This window comes from Podarcis tiliguerta (genome assembly GCF_965153285.1).
Source record: "Podarcis tiliguerta genome assembly, chromosome: 8".
Classification (NCBI taxonomy): Eukaryota; Metazoa; Chordata; class Lepidosauria; order Squamata; family Lacertidae; genus Podarcis; species Podarcis tiliguerta.
In genome coordinates this window covers 13579341-13601690 of record NC_139541.1, presented here as the reverse complement: position 1 = coordinate 13601690, position 22350 = coordinate 13579341, and the positions used below count along the sequence as shown (strand labels likewise).

Sequence of the window (22350 nt, the reverse complement as noted above, 5' to 3'; positions counted from 1 at the left end):
TCTCTCTCTCTCTCTTTTTTTTTTATAGGGACGCGGGTGGCGCTGTGGGTTAAAGCCTCAGCGCCTAGGGCTTGCCGATCGAAAGGTCGGCGGTTCGAATCCCCGCGGCGGGGTGCGCTCCCGTTGTTCGGTCCCAGCGCCTGCCAACCTAGCAGTTCAAAAGCACCCCCGGGTGCAAGTAGATAAATAGGGACCGCTTACTAGCAGGAAGGTAAACGGCATTTCCGTGTGCGGCTCTGGCTCACCAGAGCAGCTTCGTCACGCTGGCCACGTGACCCGGAAGTGTCTCCGGACAGCGCTGGCCCCCGGCCTCTTTGAGTGAGATGGGCGCACAACCCTAGAGTCTGTCAAGACTGGCCCGTACGGGCAGGGGTACCTTTACCTTTACCTTTATTTATTGAGTTTCATACAAATATAACACATACTGTAAAACAAATGAAACAGAAATAAAAAAAGAAATAAAACAAATAAAACGAGTAACAACAAAAGATATAACAACAAACACATAAACGATACAAATTAATTAATTAATTAAACTTCCGACCTCATAAACGTATTGCTTGACTTCCTGTAGTCCCTCCCATCTGAATTTACTTGCAACTGAATGAAGCAGTTTTCCAATATCATTCTTCAAAAATAATATTCCAATTATAGCCAAATTTCTTAATTTTTCTTAACATTCCAAGTCTCATTTATTTAATTAAATCCTAATTTAATCCTAGGCCTATTTAAGTACTTTCAGGTAACTTCTAATTTTTAATGTTACAATATTTATTCAAATAGTCGTTAAATTTCTTCCAGTCCTCTTGAAACTCCTCTTCTTTCTGGTCGCGGATTCTTCCAGTGAGGTCAGCTAGCTCCATAAAATCCATCATCTTCATCTGCCATTCTTCCACAGTTGGTAATTCTTGTGTTTTCCACTACTTGGCTATTAAAATTCAAGCAGCAGTTGTGGCATACAAAAATACCTTTACATCTTTCTTGGGCAATTCAAGACCTAATATTCCTTTTTTTAATAATAATAATTTTTATTAATTTTAACATATAAATACATACCACAAAACGTCACCACTTATACAATCTTTTTTTTTTTTTTGTTTTTTTGGACTTGCATCAGCACCTCTGATGATCCACCGTTTTGACCACTTCTTATGCATTTCTTAAATTCATATTGCCTTTAATTATCTTAACTAACCATCCTCCCCTTTATCCATTTTTGCAATAGTTCCAATAATTCACCTCACAAAACTTCTTGCAAACCTACAAACGTAGTCTAATCATCACAGTTACTTTTCAAATAGTCTGTAAATTTACACCACTCTTCTGTGAATTTCTGGTCCCGCAGATTTCGAATCCTTCCTGTTAGTTTATCTAATTCTGCATAGTCCATTAATTTCATCCTCCATTCTTCTTTCGTCGGTAATTCTTCTTGCTTCCATTTTTGTGCCAATAATATTCTTGCTGCCGTCATTGCATATAAAAACCATAGCTGTCAGCTGTCCCTTATTTGGCGGGAAAGTCCCTTATCCCAGCGCCGTGTCCCGCTGCTGTCCCTTATTGATGATGTCCCTTAAATTTCTCGGGTTTCAAAGGAAGCAGCTCCTCTCCCTCCCTCCCTGCCGGCCAGGGAGGAGGGAGGCTCCAACTGTGTTGCTTGGCTGCGTTGCTCACCCAATAAGGAGCCTAAGAACGACTGGGGGTGGAGCTTGCATGCCTTGTGCCGATCAAATCAGCCGCGTTGCCTGGGGACTTGCCTTTGCTCAGCGCTTCCCAGCAGAGAAGTGACGGTAGTTTTCCTTGCTGCATCCCCTTTGCCGGGTTGCTGCGCTGTGGGAACCACCGCTTGAGGCTTCGTTTGGCTTCTGGCTGGGCTTTCTGCCTTTGGCTCGGAGGGGCTCAGAAGTTGAGCATACCTGTGCTTGGAAAATCCCTTATTTTGGCTGCTGGTCCCTTATTTTCAAATCTGTAAGTTGACAGCTATGATAAAAACAGCTTACATTCTTTCCTGTTTATATCACTTCCTACAATGCCCAGTAAAAGTGCTTCTGGTTTCTTTATAAATGTATATTTCAACAAGTTTTTCATCTCATTATATATCATTTCCCAGAAGTCCTTCACCTTGGGACAGGTCCACCACATGTGATAAAAGTGGTTTTTTTTCTCTCCCTCCTTCTCATCCGCCCCCAGTTGTGCCAAGTTAAACAAGGTCCCTCTGGGCCAAGGGGCAACCACACAGGACAAAAGCTGCCTGGACCACTCGTCTGGGCAGTCAACGCCGCCGGAGGGCACCACTGCCATCCACCTGGACCCCTCGCTGGACAGCGTCCTCAGCACAACGGTCAGCGAAGGCAGAGGCGGATTCAACTCCACCCACATCTTGCCTGTCAAGAAACCAAACAGAGGTTTGCAAATGGTGTTGTTTGGCAGGGAGATACAGGGACAAATCAAATGTTAGGCTTCATCTGCACTGTACATTTAAAGCTACATCGTACCTCTTTAAGCAGTCATGGCGCCCTCCCATCAAATGTCAAAGAAGTAAACAACTACAGTGGTACCTCGGGTTACGTACGCTTCAGGATACAGAGTCCGCTAACCCAGAAATAGTGCTTCAGGTTAAGAACTTTCCTTCAGGATGAGAACAGAAATTGTGCTCCGGTGGCGCAGCAGCAGCAGGAGGCCCCATTAGCTAAAGTGGTGCTTCAGGTGAAGAACAGTTTCAGGTTAAGAATGGACCTCCAGAATGAATTAAGTACTTTACCGGTACTTAACCCGAGGTACCACTGCATTGGACTTTTAGAAGACATCTGAAGGCAGCTCTGTTTAGGGAAGCTTTTAATATTTGATGAATCATTGTATTTTAATATTCTGCTGGGAGCCGCCCAGAGTGGCTGGGGAAAACCCAGCCAGATGGGTGGGGTATAAATAATATATTATTATTATTATTATTATTATTATTATTATTATTATTATTCATGGCTTCCACCCAAAGAATCCTGGGAAATCCCGTTTAAAGTGGTACAATGCAGCTTCAGGTTAGACACTTCAGGTTACAGACTCTGCTAACCCAGACATAGTGCTTCAGGTTAAGAACTTTGCTTCAGGATGAGAACAGAAATTGTGCAGCGGCGGTGCAGTGGCAGCAGGAGGCCCCATTAGCTAAAGTGGTGCTTCAGGTTAAGAACAGTTTCAGGTTAAGTACGGACCTCCAGAACGAATTAAGTTATTAACCCGAGGTACCACTGTATATTTCTTCCTCACCCTTTCCTCTCATCCCTTGACCATTCCTCTGTGTGTCTTTGGCTTTTCAGGGGAGACTGATTTCGCCCTCTTGGTTGCTGTCTTCCTTTCCGTGTTGGTCCTGTTTGCCGGCTTGGTGATGTTCTGGCGGAGAAGGTTTTGCAAGGCGTGGATTGTCCCCCATGCAGCGAAGAGCGAGCTGACCTTCTTCCGCAGGAAATCTATGCTCAATCCTCAAGGTGCTGGTTGTTATAAGAGAGAGATATATATATATATAATAACATATCACATTGTTAACAACCCAGAATTGCAGTGACAGGGTATTAAAAGGGAAAGGTAAAGGGACCTCTGACCATTTGGTCCAGTCGTGGCCGACTCTGGGGTTGCGGCGCTCATCTCGCTTTATTGGCCGAGGGAGCTGGCGTACAGCTTCCGGGTCATGTGGCCAGCATGACTAAGCCGCTTCTGGCGAACCTGAGCAGTGCACGGAAAAGCCGTTTACCTTCCTGCCGGAGTGGTACCTATTTATCTACTTGCAGTTTGATGTGCTTTCGAACTGCTAGGTTGGCAGGAGCAGGAACCGAGCAACGGGAGCTCACCCCGTCGCGGGGATTTGAACTGCCGACCTTCTGATCGGCAAGTCCTAGGCTCTGTGGTTTAACCCACAGTGCCACCCGCGTCCCTTGACAGGGTATTACGTCATACCATATACAAACCAAACACGCAGTAAATAGGAAAGAAATAATGGCAAACATTCCAAATTATAACTGAGACATGAGGAGCATCCAAGTCAGAACATAGGAAACAAAATCCCACCAGATGTCAAAAAAGTGTTCTGGATCCTTTATGTGTAATTTTTGCCGCAACGGCCAAAGTCCATAAGTTCTTATACCACACAGCTAAAAGATTAAATACAATAAACTCTGCTTATCGAGATGGGAGACACAGAGGCATACCAACAAATGAACGTCTTTGCATTAGGGGATGTCCTGAAGTAGAGGACCTTATGCATTATATCTTGCACTGCCCCTTATATAATGAAGCAAGAGAACAATTTTTAGCACCTATAATGACAAAGTCTCCTGGCCAGAACCCCTCTGACATGATTTTATATCGCCTCGCAGACACAGATAAGTATGTGACCTGGCATGTAGCACTCTTTGCAGCTGCCGCTAGGAAAATTAGATCTAATTACCGTATTTTTCGCTCTATAAGACGCACCAGACCACAAGACGCACCTAGTTTTTGGAGGAGGAAAACAAGAAAAAAAATATTCTGAATCTCAGAAGCCAGAACAGCAAGAGGGATCGCTGCGCAGTGAAAGCAGCAATCCCTCTTGCTGTTCTGGCTTCTGGGATAGCTGCGCAGCCTGCATTTGCTCCATAAGACGCACACACATTTCCCCTTTTTTAGAAGGGAAAAAGTGAGTATTATAGAGCAATAAATACGGTATATAGCCAAGATAGCCACCAACTATAAAGGCGATGAATTTATTTGACCCTATCTACATCAAGCTATATTCTACCTTTATCACCAAATTCCGAATATAATTGCACATGGTATTAATTAACTTTATTTTTTAATATATTAGTGGCCATGTGATAATTTTAGCCTATAAATTTTATTGTTTAATGCTTTAACCTGTATATTAAGGTACTTTTATAGCTCTGTTTAGAGTAGGTAATGTCTTGATAATATAAATGTTTTAAGTCTTTTGTATCAATCCAGTATATTGTCTTTCAATTGTTGAATGATTCTGTGTACATTGCAGCAGCCTTTGGCTATGTGCAATAAAACTGACTGACTGACTGACACAGCCAAAAGCAGATTTATTGAGGTTTTCCATTGCTGGGCTCTTGAAATCCCACGGGAAGCTAACGTCCATGTCAAAAGCTCTTTAGAGAGACAAGAGTTCATGTTGCCTGCCCACAAATTCAGTAAATGACAGAAGAGCTCTGGTCGAGTTGAGCTCTTGTCATGACTACATTGCAACAGTAGGTGGCACAGTTCCCTTTGTTTTGGGTACCAGGATGCCGCTTATAATGTTTTGAGTGCTTTCAGGTGCCCCCTGTCCTGGGAGCCCATCATGCATTGCTTTGCGTGAATATCGGAGGAAGATAGGATGCCATAGGTCCATCTAGCTCAGTATTGCCTGCACGGGCTGGCAGCTGCTCTCCAGGATTTCTGGCAAGGATCATCGCCGGCCCTACCTGGGGGTGCTGAGTCTGGAGCTTCTGTTTAAGCTCAGAGCCTTCAACAAACGTTCTCTATGGGTTTTCCTAATCCGTATATTTTTATCTGTAGAGTTCATAAAAATTATACTACTACTTGAAACGGTGTTGTTTTTTTAAAATAAATTAAAAACAGATTAAATTACAGCAATAAATTAAAAACAGCAATAAATTAAAAACAGGTTAAAGGACACATCAGTCTTCTACATGTCTGGGTAAAGGTAAAGGACCCCTGACCATTAGGTCCAGTCATGACCGACTCTGGCGTTGTGGCGCTCATCTCGCTTTATTGGCCGAGGGAGCCGGCGTACAGTTTCTGGGTCATGTGGCCAGCATGACTAAGCCGCTTCTGGCGAACCAGAGCAGCGCACAGAAACGCCGTTTACCTTCCCACCGGAGCGATACCTATTTATCTAGTTGCACTTCGTGCTTACGAACTGCTAGGTTGGCAGGAGCAGGGACCGAGCAACGGGAGCTCACTCCGCCATGGTGATTCGAACCACAGACCTTCTGATTGGCAAGTCCTAGGCTCTGTGGTTTAACCCACAGCGCTACCCACGTCCGGGTAGGCTTGCCGAAATTGTACTGTTTTTGGCTGGTGCCAAAAAGAGTACAGTGATGGATCGTACTTGATGGCACTTAAAACATCATCTGCTAAGAACATTTTGTTTTGGTGAAAGCCTGTATCACGTAGAATGCTGGCAGGTGTTTTAATCTTCTTGCCACTGATTTTAATTAATTTTGAATAGTTGCTTTTACCTGCTTTTAACTGATAATTTCATGCTTTTATTCTTTTTGTAAACCACTGATGGGATTTTATAGGGGGGTGGCGTTGTGGGTAAAAGCCTCAGTGCCTAGGGCTTGCCGATTGAAAGGTCGGCGGTTCGAATCCCCGCGGCGGGGTGCGCTCCCGTCGTTCAGTCCCAGCGCCTGCCAACCTAGCAGTTCGAAAGCACCCCCGGGAGCAAGTAGATAAATAGGGACCGCTTACTAGCGGGAAGGTAAACGGCGTTTCCGTGTACAGCTCTGGCTCGCCAGAGCAGCGATGTCATGCTGGCCACGTGACCCGGAAGTGTCTTCGGACAGCGCTGGCCCGTCAAGAGTCTGTCAAGACTGGCCCGTACGGGTAGGGGTACCTTTACCTTTACCTTGATGGGATTTTGCTTGTTTTTGTTGTTGTTTTTTTTACAATCACGTACACATTTCATGAAATATAAACGCATATAAATTTTATGAAATAAATAAAAAACAATCTCTCCTTCTTTAAAAAGATTTTGAAAGCCTGAGGCCATCAATTATCTTCTTTGGCAGAGACCTTTCCTAATTAAAGAATGACATGCTTTGTTTGTGCAGGGAGAGGGAAACCTTTTGGGATTGCCGTTTCCAGAAATTAATGCAGAAACATTGAACGGCGAGAGATTTAATCCTTCCTCTCATTTTCTCTCTCTTTTGCAGCCTCTAACCCGGCGAAGATTTGCGAAGTAAGTATGATCCCTTGCCTTGCAACTCAGCATATTGAGGGGTTAAATAAAACTTTCTGTTCCCAGTTATTGCTTTTGAAAAAAATACTGTTCAGGAACCGCTGGAGCTAAGAAAAGAAGGGGAGGGCAAGAAGAAATACCGTAGAAAGAGGAATAGCAGGCGAAACTGATGGACTATGCGGAGATGGCAAAATTGACAGAAAAGATCCGAAACCAGGAAGATCAAGTACCGTATTTTTCGCCCTATAGGACGCACCGTCCCACAAGGCGCACCTAGTTTTTTTTGGGGGGGGGAAATAAAGGGGGGGAATTATTTCCCCCCCAGGTGTGGGGCTGGGGCGGGGGAAGCCCGAGCTTCCCCCGACCCCAGCCCCCAAACAGGCAGCTCTCTGCAAGCCGTGGGAGCCCAGCGCTGGCTCCCGCTGCTTGCGGAGAGGTCCGCGAAGCCTGGACGCGCTGAGCTCAGCGCGCAGGCTTCAGCATGAAGGCAAGTCTCCGCAAGCAGCGGGAGCCCAGCGCTGGGCTCCCGCTGCTTGCGCAGAGGTGCGCGAAGCCTGCATTCGCCCCATAGGACGCACACACATTTCCCCTTCATTTTTGGAGGGGAAAAAGTGTGTCCTATAGGGCGGAAAATACGGTATTTGAAAAAGACTGGGATAAATTCTTACTTTGTTTAAAAGATCACTGTAAAAATTTAAAGTCACTGGCAGGAATGTGAAGATACTTGTACAGTCATACCTCGGGTTACAGACGCTTCAGGTTGCACGATTTTGGGTTTCACACCGCGCTGAACCCCAAAGTACTGGAACAAGTTACTTACAGGTTTCGGCGCTTGCGCATGCGCAGAAGCGCTAAATCGTGCTTCGTGCATGCTCAGGAGCACCGAATCGCAACCCACGCATGCGCAGATGCGGCGCTGCGGGTTGCAGACATGCTTCCTGCATGGATCACGTTCGCAACCCGAGTGTCCACTGCAATGTGAAATTTTACTACATTTTACTTGTGATTTATATTGCATGGTGAGTTCCCGCCCTGCCAGGTGGAAATAATGACACATGACACAATTATTAAGGTTAATGGGCTAAAAAAGGCCACAACTTTACTGGTTACAGGTGACGAGCGGTACCTCGGTTTAAGAACTTAATTCGTTCTGGAGGTCTGTTCTTAACTTGAAACTGTTCTTAACCTGAAGCACCAATTTAGCTAATGGGACTTCCCACTGCCACCGCGTCGCCGGAGCTCGATTTCTGTTCTCATCCTGAAGCAAAGTTCTTAACCTGAGGTAATATTTCTGAGTTAGCGGAGTCTGTAACCTGAAGCATCTGTAACCTGAAGTGTCTGTAACCCAAGATACTACTGTAGATAAATAGGTACCACTCCGGCGGGAAGGTAAACGGCGTTTCCGTGCGCTGCTCTGGTTCGCCAGAAGCGGCTTCGTCATGCTGGCCACATGACCCGGAAGCTGTACGCCGGCTCCCTCTGCCAGTAAAGCGAGATGAGTGCCGCAACCCCAGAGTTGTCCGCGACTGGACCTAATGGTCAGGGGTCCCTTTACCTTTTATGCAGCCTAAATCTTGACAGTGGGGAAAGCCAGAGATGGAGAACTGGGCAGTGAGAATAGATGGCTTGCCTTCCTGCACAGGATAGACCCTTCACCCATTGATCTCATTGGTTTTCTGTCTTTGCAAGGAGAGGATCGATGGGCCGGACTCTGAAGAGCATGGCTCAGGAGAGGGGGACCAGCTGAATCCCGAACCCCTCGCAGAAGTCCCTGACGTCTCCATCTTAGAAATGGAAAACACTCCTGTCCTTAATCCCGAAGGTGATGAGCTGCTTCAGATGGACGGAGGGGCATTTGTGGAGCCCCCCCTGCACAACCACACGAGTAACCACATCGGTGAGTCAGCCGTTGAGTTTCGTGGCCCTCACTGCTTCCTGTTGGAGTGAGAGCTCCATTACGGATCGTATAACACAGTGGGACCTTGGTTGTTGAATGGCTTGGCTCCTGAGCAAATTGGTTCGTGAACACCGCAAACCCGTAAGCGTTCTGGTTTGCAAATGTCTTTTTTAAAAAAATATATATATATTTATTAGATGTTTTATAGTTATAAAAAGAAAAAAGGTAGAGAAAAACAATACATAGATTCAACAGACAATACATCAACAATAAAAAAGATACAATACAACAATACAAAAAACCCCCCAAAAACATTTAAACACACATCCAAGTTTCATATCTATATCTTTCATTTGCTTGTTTCCTCGACTTCCTCGCACCTCCCTTTTGTATATTCTTGTTCAAATTAGCTGGTTCCACAAATCCTTTCCCTCTTCTTCAATTTTTGTTCTATAATTTATCCTAACACAATTTAAGTTTAAATTTTCCACTTTAACACATTAACAATTAATATTCATATAGTTCTTAATAACACTTCTGCTAAAACCATGTAACTTCATTCCAATATTCTTCTAACATTCATTAATTTTCAATATTTCTGTAAATACACTTTAATTTTTTCCCAATCTTCCTCCATCGACTCTTCTCCCTGGTCTCGGATTCTGCCAATCATTTCCACCATTTCCATATAGTCCATCTGCCATTCTTCCCGAGTGGGTAACTCTTGTGTCTTCCCTGGTTTGCAAAGTCAGGGAACTGCCATCAGTGCCAGAGGGAGAGAGCAAAAGCCAGAGGGATTCCGGAGAGCGTCCAGGGATTGGGAGAAGCAGCCCATCTTCTGGGGAAGAGAATCAGCGTAGCACCAGGGGAGAAGGGGGGCAGATGGGGGAAGCGGCGAGGCGGTCCCATGACTCCTTGCCTGGGACCAGCGGGGAGAGTAGGGGTCCTCTGGTGCCCACGCCCTCCTTGCGCAGAAGGCTTTTGCGCAGAGAGAGTAGGAGAAGACTAGGCGTCAAAGAGCTTCTTTGCTGGAAGAAGTTTAAGAAACGCCCACTGACGGATTCTGCCAGCGATTGAGACAGCCACGGGTGAGTGGCTGTCCGGACAGAAAAGGTTCACTTAGGCAACCCAGCCAGGTGTTTGCACCCAGCCGGGGAGATAAGCACCGGCTTACACACAAGCAACCCCTAGAACCATTACAGGAGCCGAACTGCCGACGTGGCTTCCACAGCTTCTGAGTCAGTGCAGAAAGCTCCTGTAGCCAATTGGAAGCTGCACCTTGGTTTTTGAACGGTTCCGGGAGTCGACTCCCGGAACGGTTTAAGTTTGACAACCAAAGTATTGGTGAAATTGACATACAAACTGCGAGACTAGGACAACTGTGACTTTAAGGAAGAATTGGAACTTTTTACAAACTACTTAAAAAAAACAACAAAATGAATTGGACTCCTTGGCAGGTTTTGAATAAACATACACAAAATTATTGATTGTTAACATAATAGTCAGATAATTTAAGGATCTTTAGAATTTTACAATATGCAGAGAATAACATGTGTTGAAAAATCAGAGAGAGGAGCTGAGGTAAGTCTGGGGGGGGTTCTTAGAGAGGAGGGGAAAATGGGGGGGGAATGAAGGTGATATGTTTTGATAATTTGTTACGTTGAAATGCTTAATAAAAACTATTTTTTAAAAAAGTTTGACAACCAAGGTACCACTGCATATCCATTTTTTGCAAAAGGAACATTTTTTAAAAAATGAAGTGAGGAACGTTTTGAGCCCCCAACTGTTTTCCCCACCTGAAGCTATGCTTTATGTATGACTGAGGGAGGGGGAAGTAATACTGTTTCCTGCTTCTCTCCCCCCACCTAGAAAAAATATACATCATGAGAGCTGACACGGTGATTGTGGGGTCCGTTTCGGAAGTGCCTTCTGGGAAGATGTGCCTCGCCAAGGAGGAAGATGGCGGCTCTGAGACCCAGGAGGACGTAGAGAGGAAGGAACTGGCCATGCGCTATCCGGAACAGGAAACGGAATTCCACCCAGGAAGTGACATCACAACTCCTGTGGAGGAAGAGTGGGAATTCCACAATTCCTGTGAAAAGACTTTGGCCATCTAGCTAGAAAATGACGGGTGCACGCTTATAACAATAATAAATAATAATTTTATTATTTATGCCCTACCCATCTGGCTGGGTTTCCGCCAGCCACTCTTACTGAACTGGCAAGCATGACTATGGTGTTTTTAGCATAGGAAGTGATCTACAGTCGTGCCTTGGTTTCCGAACAGCTTGGTTCACGGACATCTCGGAACTCGAACGTTGCAAAGCCGGAAGTAGGTGTTCCGGGTTTGCGAACTTTGCCTCGGAAGCCGAACGTCCGGTGTGGCTTCCGCAGCTTCTGATTGGCTGCAGGACGCTCCTGCAGCCAATCAGAAGCCACACCTTCATTTCCGAACATTTCGGAAGTCAAACGGACTTCCGGAACAAATTCTGTTCGAAAACCAATGTACAAACGCACAACGATTTGAGTCTTGGTCTCGCGTGGTCCCGTTGTGGGTGAATTTGCAGGCGACATTGCTGCAGATTTGGAAACGGAAGATGAATTGATCACCCTTGCACCCACCTTTTCTTTGTGGGAGTCCAATGACAATGATATTTTAGCTGAGATTGCAGGGGGCTGGACTAGATGACTCCTTTCTAACTCTAAGACTCTATGATTCTTTGATACCTTAAGTCAGCCTTCCCTATCCCAGTGTCCCCTGGATGATGTCAGAATTTGACCTCCATCAGCCCCAGCCAGCAGGGCCAATGGTTAGGGATGATGATGGGAGCCCCACAACATCTAGAGGGCCACAGGTTCTCCGTTCTATGATCCCTACATTGAAGGATGGCAGAGTTATGATGGAGTTAGCTGGGGGCTGTAATGGCAAGCGACGGTCTGCTTTGGGGATGGCATTGGCCTCCTGTTCCCAGCAACCCCAGTCAACATGGCCGATGCTCAGGGGTGACGATGGGAATTGCAGCCCCCAAAATCTAGAGGGCACTGGGTTGGAGAAGCTTTATTAGGCAGGGTTTCTTTTTTTGCCGCCGCAGGAATTCCCCGCGCAGATTCTCTGAGCCTAAAGTAGTTTGCAAAGAAACCCGAAGCTGTCTTCTACAGTGGTACTTCTGGTTATGTACTTAATTTGTTCCGGAGGTCCGTTCTTAACCTGAAACTGTTCTTAACCTGAAGCATCGCTTTAGCTAATAGGGCCTCCCGCTGCCGCCGTGCAATTTCTGTTCTCATCCTGAAGCAAAGTTCTTAACCCGAGGTAATATTTCTGGGTTAGCGAAGTCTGTAATCTGAAGCGTACGTAACCTGAAGCGTCTGTAACCCGAGGTACCACTGTATTGGCATTTGAATACAATCCCCTCCACACCCTGTATTCCCCCACCCCCGTATCTTTGATTTTTGTTTTCCCAACCACCCCCAATTTAGAACGCCGCAAGGCCTTTTTTTTTAATTGAAAACAAAACATGCCCACACAAAGGTGTTTCTGTGAAACTTTGGGTTATTTTTAGACATTGCCTTGAAGTCATTGGCAAGACTTGATGATTTCCTTAAAGCATCCCTAAACGCTGGAATGCGCAACTAAAATATGCAGATGTTTGGAATATCCAGAGGGAGCTGGTCATTTCAGGTCACATTTGGAGTCTGTGTGGAATTTTCAGCTCTGCTTGTTTGTGTTTGTGTGTGATGGGTCCCTCAAAACACCCACGAGTCTCTGAAATTGCTTCTTGTTTGCCTGAAGTTATTTTATTTTCTAGGTAGACCAGAAGCTTAACAGGAGTCAACAGTGTGATGCAGCAACAACAAAAAGGTGATGAAATCCTAGGCTGCGTCAACAGAAGTTTAGTGTCTGGATACATTTAGGGAAAGGTCCGTATAGTTAAAGCTATGGTTTTCCCAGTAGTGATGTATGGAAGTGAGAGCTGGACCATAAAGAAGGCAGATCGCCGAAAAATTCATGCTTTTGAATTATGGTGCCAGAGGAGACTCTTGAGAGTCCCATGGACTGCAAGAAGATCAAACCTCTCCATTCTGAAGGAAATCAGCCCTGGAAGGACAGATCCTGAAGCTGAGACTCCAATACTTTGGCCACCTCATGAGAAGAGAAGACTCCCTGGAAAAGACCCTGATGTTGGGAAAGATGGAGAGCACAAGGAGAAGGGGACAACAGAGGACGAGATGGCTGGACAGTGTTCTCGAATATACCAGCGTGAGTTTGACCAAACTGCGGGAGGCAGTGGAAGACAGGAGTGCCTGGCGTGCTCTGGTCCACGGGGTCACGAAGAGTCGGACACGACTAAATGACTAAACAACAATAAGATTTAGGGAAGTAAGAGGACTACTATATTCTGCCTTTGTCAGACGACACCTAGAATACTGTGTCCAGTTGTAGGTGCCACAATTTAAGAAGAATATCGACAAGCTGGAATATGCGACCAAGAGAATCAAGAGTCTGGAAACTAAGCCTTATGAGGAACAGTTGAGGGAGCTGGGTATGTTTATCCTGGAGAAAGAAGAGGAGACTGAGAGGAGATATGATAGGCATCTTCACATATCTAAAGGGCCGTCACATGGAAGATGGCGCAAGCTTGTTTTCTGCTGCTCCAGAGGCTAGGACTTGAACAATGGATTCATATGACAAGAAAGGAGATTCCGACTAAACATTAGGAATAGATTTCTGGCAGTACAAGCTGTTTGACAGTGGAACAGACTCCTTCAGAAGGTGGTGGACCCCCCCTTCAATGGGTGCTTTTCAACAGAGTTTAGATGCCCGTCGGCCAGGAATTTTTTATCTGTAATCACTGCATTGTAGCTTAGAGTTGGGGTAAAGGTAAAGGTAAAGGGACCCCTGACCAATAAGTCCAGTCGTGGCTGACTCTGAGGTTGCAGCCCTCATCTCGCTTTCTTGGCCGAGGGAGCCGGCGTACAGCTTCCGGGTCATGTGGCCAGCAGGACTAAGCCGCTTCTGGTGAACCAGAGCAGTGCACGGAAATGCCGTTTTCCTTCCTGGCGGAGTGGTACCTATTTATCTACTTGCACTTTGACGTCCTTTCGAACTGCTAGGTTGGCAGGAGCAGGAACCGAGCAACGGGAGCTCACCCCATCGCGGGGATTCGAACTGCCGACCTTCTGATCAGCAGGTCCTAGGCTCTGTGGTTTAACCCACAGCGCCACCCATGTCCCTAGAGTTGGACTAGGTAAATGTAAAGGTACAGGACCCCTGGGTGGTTAAGTCCAGTCAAAGACGACTTTGGGGTTGCGGCGCTCATCTCGCTTTCAGGCCGAGGGAGCCATCGTTTGTCCACAGACAGCTTTCTGGTGGTTCCATGGTGGTGGAAACCAGAGTGCATGGAAACGCTGTTTACCTTCCTGCCACAGTGGTACCTATTTATCTACTTGCACTTTGATGTGCTTTCGAACTGCTAGGTTGGCAGGAGCAGGGACTGAGCAACGGGAGCTCACCCTGTCACGGGGATTCAAACTGCCAACCTTCCGATCGGCAAGCCCAAGAGGCTCAGTGTTTTAGACCACAGTTCCACCCGCTACCTTTCAACTCTGTACTTGTGTGATTCTGAATGCTGGCTACACCTTCTCTAAAAAACAACAACCCTCAAGCGTCCTCCTTATGTCTCGAATCTCTGTTTAAAAAACAAACAAAAAACTTTTGCTCTTTAGGGCAAGAATTCCCCAGCTTATGTTATCGGGCATCATAAAACCCTGTGACCGTTGGAGTTACTGATTAACGCCTATCCCTGCCTAGTGGGTTTTTTTGTTTTTTTTAAAATGACAACCACCACGACGTCACTGCCTTTCTCGGAGCAAGCGGGATGTTCAGAGAGCAAACAAAGCCTTCGCTCTGTGTTGGCCGGACAAAGCGCCTTTATAAAAGGAGTTTCCAAATGCACACATGCAGCCTGAAGGGGGTTGCTGTGCTGTCGCTGCGGCCGCCATTGTCTCCTATGGAAGACTCCGGGGATCACTTACATACTGAGAGCGAAACTGTCTCTCCAGGCAGCAGGGAGACAGGGCAGCTGGGGATGGCAGAAGGTGACGCTGCGGAAATGGACGTGCCAGAGACATCGAAAGGCCCAATACACCAAGAGGATGCTTGTCCATTAGATGAGGCTGATCCTACAGAAGAGAGCAAGGGTTGCTGTTCCCCTGCCGCGGAAGGCCCCGATCCAGATGCTTCCCAGTTAGGCACTCCAGAACCGGTGCCCTCAGCACCCTTGGAGCCGCCTGCTTTGAAGGAGACTTCTGTGCCGCCGGTGGCTGACCTGTGCCATCCGCGCCCCTCCAAAGTCTCGCTGGCTGAGATGGATTGCCTCATCTGCTTCAACCGGTACAGCGCCTGCCGCCTGCCCAAAGTCCTGGCCTGCCAGCACGTCTTCTGTGCCGTCTGTTTGAAGCTCATCCTGCGGAACGAAGACCACACCTGGGTCGTCAGCTGCCCGCTCTGCCGGAAGGCCACCGTCGTTTTCGGAGGCTTGATCTGCAGCCTTCACGACAAGGAGGACGTGGTGGGCCGGCTGGGCAACCCTGGCCTGGACGCCGAGGTCCCCTGTCCGCCAGACCCTCCTGGCACCGGCCTGGCTGAGGGCAACCCCGCCTCTGAGAATGATGCCATCAGGGGACCAAGCCGGGCAGCGGCCAAGAGGCTGGTGCTGCTCCTGCTGCTGGTGGCTGTGCTTATCGTCTTGGTCCTCCCCTTCATGTACACGGGGATGTTGAAGTGGGTGCTGTGCTCTGTGGTGGTCCTGGGGCTCATCATGTCAGTGCTGCTTTGCTGCAACCCCACCTGGAGCTGCCCAGATCTCTTGCGGTCTCCCTGGAGGTGGAAGGAGAGACAGGCAGCGCCGCTTGCTTGAGAAGACCGCCATGCTGTGGTTTCCTTATTCGCGGGTCGGGAGCGTTGCGTGGGCCCCATCTACGGATCCCGTGCGTTTGGGGAATGTCGTAGCGGTTGAGGTTTCTCACTCGGGGACCTTGTGCTGGGGCATCTGTTGGGAGAAGGACCCACAGAGGCCTTCCTTCTTTGGGTCATCGTACAGATCAGGCAGAGGCCCGTCCTGTCGCTGGACCAGAGGGTGAGGAGGGTGGAGAGTTTGCTAACACAACCCCTGATGCCTGTTCTCGTTGAGGCACAGCCCCGCATGCCCCACAGCGGGAGCCTACAGAGAGACACAAACACAGCTCCCTATTGAGTTTTGGGTGGTTTCACCCAAAGACTGCCTGCCTCGCTGAATGATTTGTTGTTGCCAGAGAATGTCTGGCTCTGTTTTGCTGCAAGGCAACCGAGCTTCTGGCTTGAAGAAAGCGGGGTCGGACCTCTCCGTAGAGCGTGGTCAGTGGCTGTTAAGCATGTCAACTATGTAGAACCTCCATGCGCACATGCGGTCTACCTGTGAACGCTGAAAGGCCGATAGCAAAGGCTGCTGCTTTCACGTTCTGCTTCTCCAGAGGCATCTGACAGGCCGCTGTGACCACAGGATGCTGGGCTAGATGGGCCTAGATCAGGGTTGGGGGAGCATCTGTGGTCTTCTGGATATTGCTGGACCACAAATTCACACCACCCCCTGACCATTGGCCATGTTGACTGCAGATGATGGGAGACAGGGCCCAACAAAAGCTGGAGGGTCATGGGTTAGCCACCCCTGGCTTGGATGGGCTTCTCTTAGGATCCCCTTAATGCAGATTAAAAAGGTAAAGGTACCCCTGCCCGTACGGGCCAGTCTTGCCAGACTCTAGGGTTGTGCGCTCATCTCACTCAAGAGGCCGGGAGCCAGCGCTGTCCGCAGACACTTCCGGGTCACGTGGCCAGCGTGACAAGCTGCATCTGGCGAGCCAGCGCAGCACACGGAACGCCGTTTACCTTCCCGCCAGTAAGCGGTCCCTATTTATCTACTTGCACCCGGGGGTGCTTTCAAACTGCTAGGTTGGCAGGCGCTGGGACCGAATGATGGGAGTGCACCCCGCTGCGGGGATTCGAACCGCCGACCATGCGATCGGCAAGTCCTAGGCGCTGAGGTTTTACCCACAGCGCCACCCGCATCCTTAATGCAGATTACCTGCTGTTTAATTCCCCTGATTGTCCCTGCAGTCGGGCGTTTGTTTTTAAAGAGTGTCTTTTCCAGCAAGATGAAATTGAGATTCCCCTACCTTTCTATGTGAGAGAGGTTGACTATAGCAGGGAGGGGGAAGCGTACAGCTCCAGCAGTCACCAAGCCCCAGTGGTCAGGGATGATGAAGGGAGCTGGATTAAGTAGCCAGAAAAGTCTGAGTCCTACTGGTATCATTTAACGCAAAGTAAGGGTGGATCTTTATGGGCATCATTTAATGCAAAGGGGCTTGTTCCTGTGTGCCTGTTATTTCTGCAATGATGCTGATGACCAAAAGATCTGTGATGGCAAATACAGCACAAACACAACTCGGGTATCTCTGCAAATAAGGGCAGTTGAAACACTCAGTATTATCAAAATGTACTGTGTTTTCATTTTCACAAAATAGTGTATATATTTAATAGGTTTTCATATGTATAAATAGACAATTTGTCTTGCGAGTTTGTCTCTCTGTCCTTTTGTTTCTTTCTCCCTGCTCCAAATCTGACAAAGTACCTGCCATCACCAACAAAATATGCTGTTACTCCCCAGTGACTAGGAAGTAGAAACCAAACTGGCCCATTCTGTATGGAAGGAAAGCACTTTATCTGTGTTGATCTCTGGCTGTGACACAGACATTGTTGAAGGGAGAAGAGGCAACAACATTTGTTGGAACAGCTTATCACTGCTCTCATGCCTCTAACTGCGGCATGATCCTCAACCTAACCCACAATTGCTTAATTTCCACACTGCAATGAACATTACCACCTGATTCTTGCAGGCTAAGCTTCTGTTAAAGGCGCAAGAGCACTACAGGGCAGCTTCTATTTCTGGTCAGTTGGCAACCTTACATCAAGGTTCAAAGGCACCTTTTCTCTGCTGAGTCCATTACACTTAACAGCCTGATCTGGTGCACATAAATCAACTCTGTTCAGTGGTCCTCAACTGCCTACTGTTCAGGATTTGTAGCTAACTCTTTGTCGCAATTTCCAGAAACCTGATTGGCTGAGTCGTGGGAATTTCTGATTGGCCAGAGGCCTTATATAAACTGCCCTGCCACTGAGTAAAGGCTCAGTAGCGTGGGGGGCTCCCTGCTTGCTTATTAGCTATCACAATCCACCTAATAAAATCCCCAGCTTCCTTTACTTGCGCCCTCCCCAAATATTGGACTACAACTCCCATCTGCCCTAGGGACAAAGGCAGGCGCTGTCAGGCTCCTCTAGGTGAGCTGCTTATTCAACAGTCATCCTAATTTGCTTACACTAAAGGTTATGCAGAGATTAGATTTCATTTGTTTCCCTTTGCTTGTGGGGAGGCTAGAAGCCTTCCTATTAATCCTTCGCTCGTCCCACACTTTCCAATGCATTTCTCGGTCACTTTCCTTACAGGAGACAGCTCATTTTATAAAAGATGGGTTTCTTGCACCAGAATGACAGCGTACTTCAATCCACTTCAATTGTGCCGGCTGAAATTTCCCTAGATGCACGTAAAATTGGAGGTGCCTGAAGCCCAACAACATCTGAACACGTTTCTCACACCTCCCTTAGACTGACCTCTCATTCCACTTCCACAAGGCATTGTGTTGTTAAACATTCTGTGTCCACACACACCCAACTTCCCAGTCGCTGCTTGGATACATTTCCTCCAGCGAATTTAGTTTCCCACAGGAGGCTGGACTAGATGAACCACTGGTCTGATTCAGCAAACTTATCTTACTTTCATATGGCCTTGTATCTCCTCCAATGAATGGTGTGCTTGTATTTGGCCTTGAGACCACTTACAACCCCACTCTGTCGGGGACAGAGAAGATAGAGAGCCTACCGTACTTTGATTTGGGGATGCTCTTGTTTACAGTGGCGTAGCGTGGGTTGTCAGCACCCGGGGCAAGGCAAGTAATTTGCGCCCCCTAACCTGGGGCAAGGCAAGTAATTTGCGGGCCCCCCGCTGCCCTGTCCCTCCCCCAGATAGTCCCTCGCTCTCTCTCCGCACTGCACCGCAAGCCTGGCACCCTCCCCTCCACAGTGGGCGGCGACCCGGCGGCTCGGATCGGATTCGCACAGCCAGCACTGCAGTGAGAGAGAGTGAGTGAGCCAGGTAGGGGCAGAGAGCTGCGAGTGCGAGCGCCCCCCCCCCAGATGTTGCGCCCGGTGCGGCCAGCCCCCCCTGCACCCCCACGCTACGCCACTGCTTGTTTAGATGATACATTTGAAGCAGCAGGTCACAAATCTGGTCCACGGCGCACAATGAGCCAAGGTGCTCATCCTCAGAAACAAACCAGCCTCTGGTGCAGCTATTTCAAAGCCAAGGTTTTGTGAGTTCTAAATGGGACCCAGGCCAATAATCGGCCCTCTTGTTTCCTGAACCAATTGTATTTCCCTGTTCTCCAAGGGCAGCCCCATGCTGAATGCATTGCAGTAACCCATCTTGGTGTGCCTTCGGTGGGGGTGGGTTGTATAGAACAAAATCTGAACTTCACCACTTCTCTTTTCTCTAGAAGGAGCAGCATGGGCTTTTACAGAAACAGAGGCTGGGCCTAGACACACCAAAGAAACGTTTCAGTTAAATGCGTGGTAAACTTTGTACAAGAAATCAAGTTGGCGAAAGCGGAACCCCACAGCGCCACCTAGTGTCACGGTGTTATAATGCATGTACAATGCATATAAAGCGCTTTTTCTTTGCCAATGTAGCTGAGCCCAGAACCGTGTTCCTAGAACGGGACGAGCAAGATTTCAAAGGCAGAAGATTTGTTCTTTGGCAATTTGCATGGGCCAAAACAGGAGAAGGATTTGGGGAAGGGAGGGATTGATTAAGTTTGCTTTTAGAGGGGAACCTACCAAATCTGCACCTTCCAAAAGAATATGCAAAATGAAACACAACCACCCTTTGAAATTCACACTTCTCTGATTTTTTTGCAATGCAGTTCTCCCCTCAAGTAATTTGTACAAAAACACAGGTGTTGGACTAAAGCATGCATAAAAATACATATTTAACTGGAAACAACACACACACAAAGCACTGTATTAAGAGGAATCACATAGCAAAAAGGTGTAGATCAATACTTCCCAACATAGGCAATAGTGTCTCCTGGGTGGGGGAATTACATGGGGGGGGGGGTGCTAAGAGGCAAGGAGATGGCGGGGGGGGGGGCACTGGAGGTGTGAATGACCACCAGACTTTGAAAAGCTGGTATCCCTGGATGAAGTTCACTCATTCTATTGAATGATTAATTAAACTAAATAATTTTTATTGGATTTTGAATGAATGTGCAATTAATTGTTACTGTTTTGAATTTTATGGCGCCGTTATCTTCCTTAGTCAACCACTATTATAAATAATGCTATTTATAGGGTAGGGCAGGGAGGACTGGGGATAAGTTTATGGAACCAAGGGGTCAGACAGACCTGGAAAAGTTTGGGACCCGCTACTGTAGATTAAGCAAAATTGCATCGGGGGGAAATTGCACTCGTGCTGACAAATTTTCATGAGGTTTTTTCCTTTTTTCCTTTTTTATTTTTTTAAAAATTGAGGATTGCTGTAGAGATGTGGGGAGCTGAATATAAGGCCCTGGAAATGAGAAACAGAGAAAATTGGGATTGACAGACCAGTCCATCCCTCCCTCCCACATGCCTGCGGAAAAAAGAATTGGAATATGTCACAATGCAAAGCTTACTAAAAATAATAATAATAGGAAGACGGCAGAGAGCTTTAGCTACTGAAGAGGCAGGGAAGACTGGCAGCCGGTGGGCGAGGATGGGTTTATCTTAAGAACAATAGGGGGTCCATTTTCACAGAGCTTTGCAGGCTTCAAAGGAGGAAGGACCTGCTACTCCGTCAAAAAAAAGGGGGGGGGACAGGGCTAACTATCAGTTAAGCACCTGATTCCCTAGGACAAGGAATCATAAAACGAGGAGCGATTCAGAAAGCGGGCTTAAGTTTCTGAAGGCCGCATGCCAGTGATGGGCAGAGCCACAGCCAGAGCTGTCTTTCCCATAGGGTTTAGTGGTGCGTTGCGCCAGGGCGCCGACCTCTCAGGGGCACCGAGTGAGTAGGGGAGCTGCGCGGCTTTGCCAGCGGCCTCCCCTTTACCTGAATGCCCGCCAGCTGCGCCCTATCAATCATATGGCTGGCGGGCGTGCAGCTTGCCTCCCAAGCCTCTGCAGGGATTGCTCTCACGCAGCGGCATGGGGGAGAGTTGCGCCCCCCCCCCCATGGCTGGCAGTTTGCAGCTTCGCCCCCATCCCCACTATCCGTGGTAATTGGGGACGCTGGGCAAATATTTGCACCCCGGTGCCACATCTGCTAAAGACGGCCCTGGCCATAGCCAGCAGTAGACGAAGCAACAAATGCAAATTTGGCCTCTATACAGTAGCTAAAAGGGACGTGGGTGGCGCTGTGGGTTAAACCACAGAGCCTAGGACTTGCCGATCAGAAGGTCGGTGGTTCGAGTCCCCGCGACAGGGTGAGCTCCCGTTGCTCGGTCCCAGCTCCTGCCAACCTAGCAGTTCGAAAGCACGTCAAAATGCAAGTAGATAAATAGGTACTGCTCCGGCGGGAAGGTAAATGGCGTTTCCGTACGCTGCTCTGGTTCGCCAGAAGCAGCTTAGTCCTGCTGGCCACATGACCCGGAAGCTGTACGCCGGCTCCCTCGGCCAATAAAGCGAGATGAGCGCCGCAACCCCAGAGTCAGCCACGACTGGACCTAATGGTCAGGGGTCCCTTTACCTTTTTACAGTAGCTTAGTTTTGACACACCCTTCTCTTATCCTCCAGGCAAGTGAGAGGCACAGTCAGAGTTTGACATACTTTTCAGCCAGGCATAAACACTTGAAGAGGGTGCAAAGCAGGGCTGGAAAAGGGCATGGCCTGGGAGGGTGGAGGGTGTGGCTTGGGAAGGCCCTGAGGGCCAAATGGAGAAGCCCAGGGGGCCGCAATCAGCACCTACGCATGAGGTTCAACCTGCAACTGACTGGCAACAGCTCTCCAGGGTTTCAGATGGCGATGCCAGGAACTGAACCTGAGACCTTCTACATGCAAAATAAAACCCCAAACCTTTCTGGTTTGGATTCTGGTGAGGTTTATAGACAGAAGAGTATGTGAAGGGCCACATACCGTATTTTTTGCTCCATAAGACACACTTTTTTCTTCTTAAAAAGTAAGGGGAAATGTCTATGCGTCTTATGGAGCGAATGCCTGGTCCCTGGAACCGAATTGCCCAGGGGCAAAAAGCAGATAATGGTTTTGTGTTTTTTTAAAGAGGGAAGTGGGTGTTGAAACAAAGCCGCTGATCGTTTGCCGATCGGGGAGAGAGATAAGGGACGCTAGAGATAAAGGAGGCTGCCTGGGAGGGGGGAGGTAAAG

The 22350-nt window shown here is 47.9% G+C and overlaps 2 protein-coding genes across 2 annotated transcripts in view; both read left to right on the top strand.

Moving 5' to 3' along the window:
• TNFRSF8 (TNF receptor superfamily member 8) overlaps positions 1-11447 on the top strand; it is a 33102-nt gene extending 21655 nt beyond the window's left edge. The window contains exons 6-10 of the mRNA XM_083454072.1: positions 2188-2402; positions 3309-3476; positions 6924-6949; positions 8639-8846; positions 10716-11447. Of these exons, the coding sequence (XP_083310198.1) occupies positions 2188-2402; positions 3309-3476; positions 6924-6949; positions 8639-8846; positions 10716-10963 (865 nt within the window). The 3' untranslated portion in view covers positions 10964-11447. The remainder of the gene's footprint in view (positions 1-2187; positions 2403-3308; positions 3477-6923; positions 6950-8638; positions 8847-10715) is intronic.
• Positions 11448-14312: 2865 nt separating this feature from the next.
• RNF186 (ring finger protein 186) lies at positions 14313-16945 on the top strand. The gene has a single exon (XM_083453386.1). It carries the CDS (start codon positions 14723-14725, stop codon positions 15761-15763), a length of 1041 nt encoding a protein of 346 aa, XP_083309512.1. The 5' UTR covers positions 14313-14722; the 3' UTR covers positions 15764-16945.
• Positions 16946-22350: the final 5405 nt, after the last annotated feature.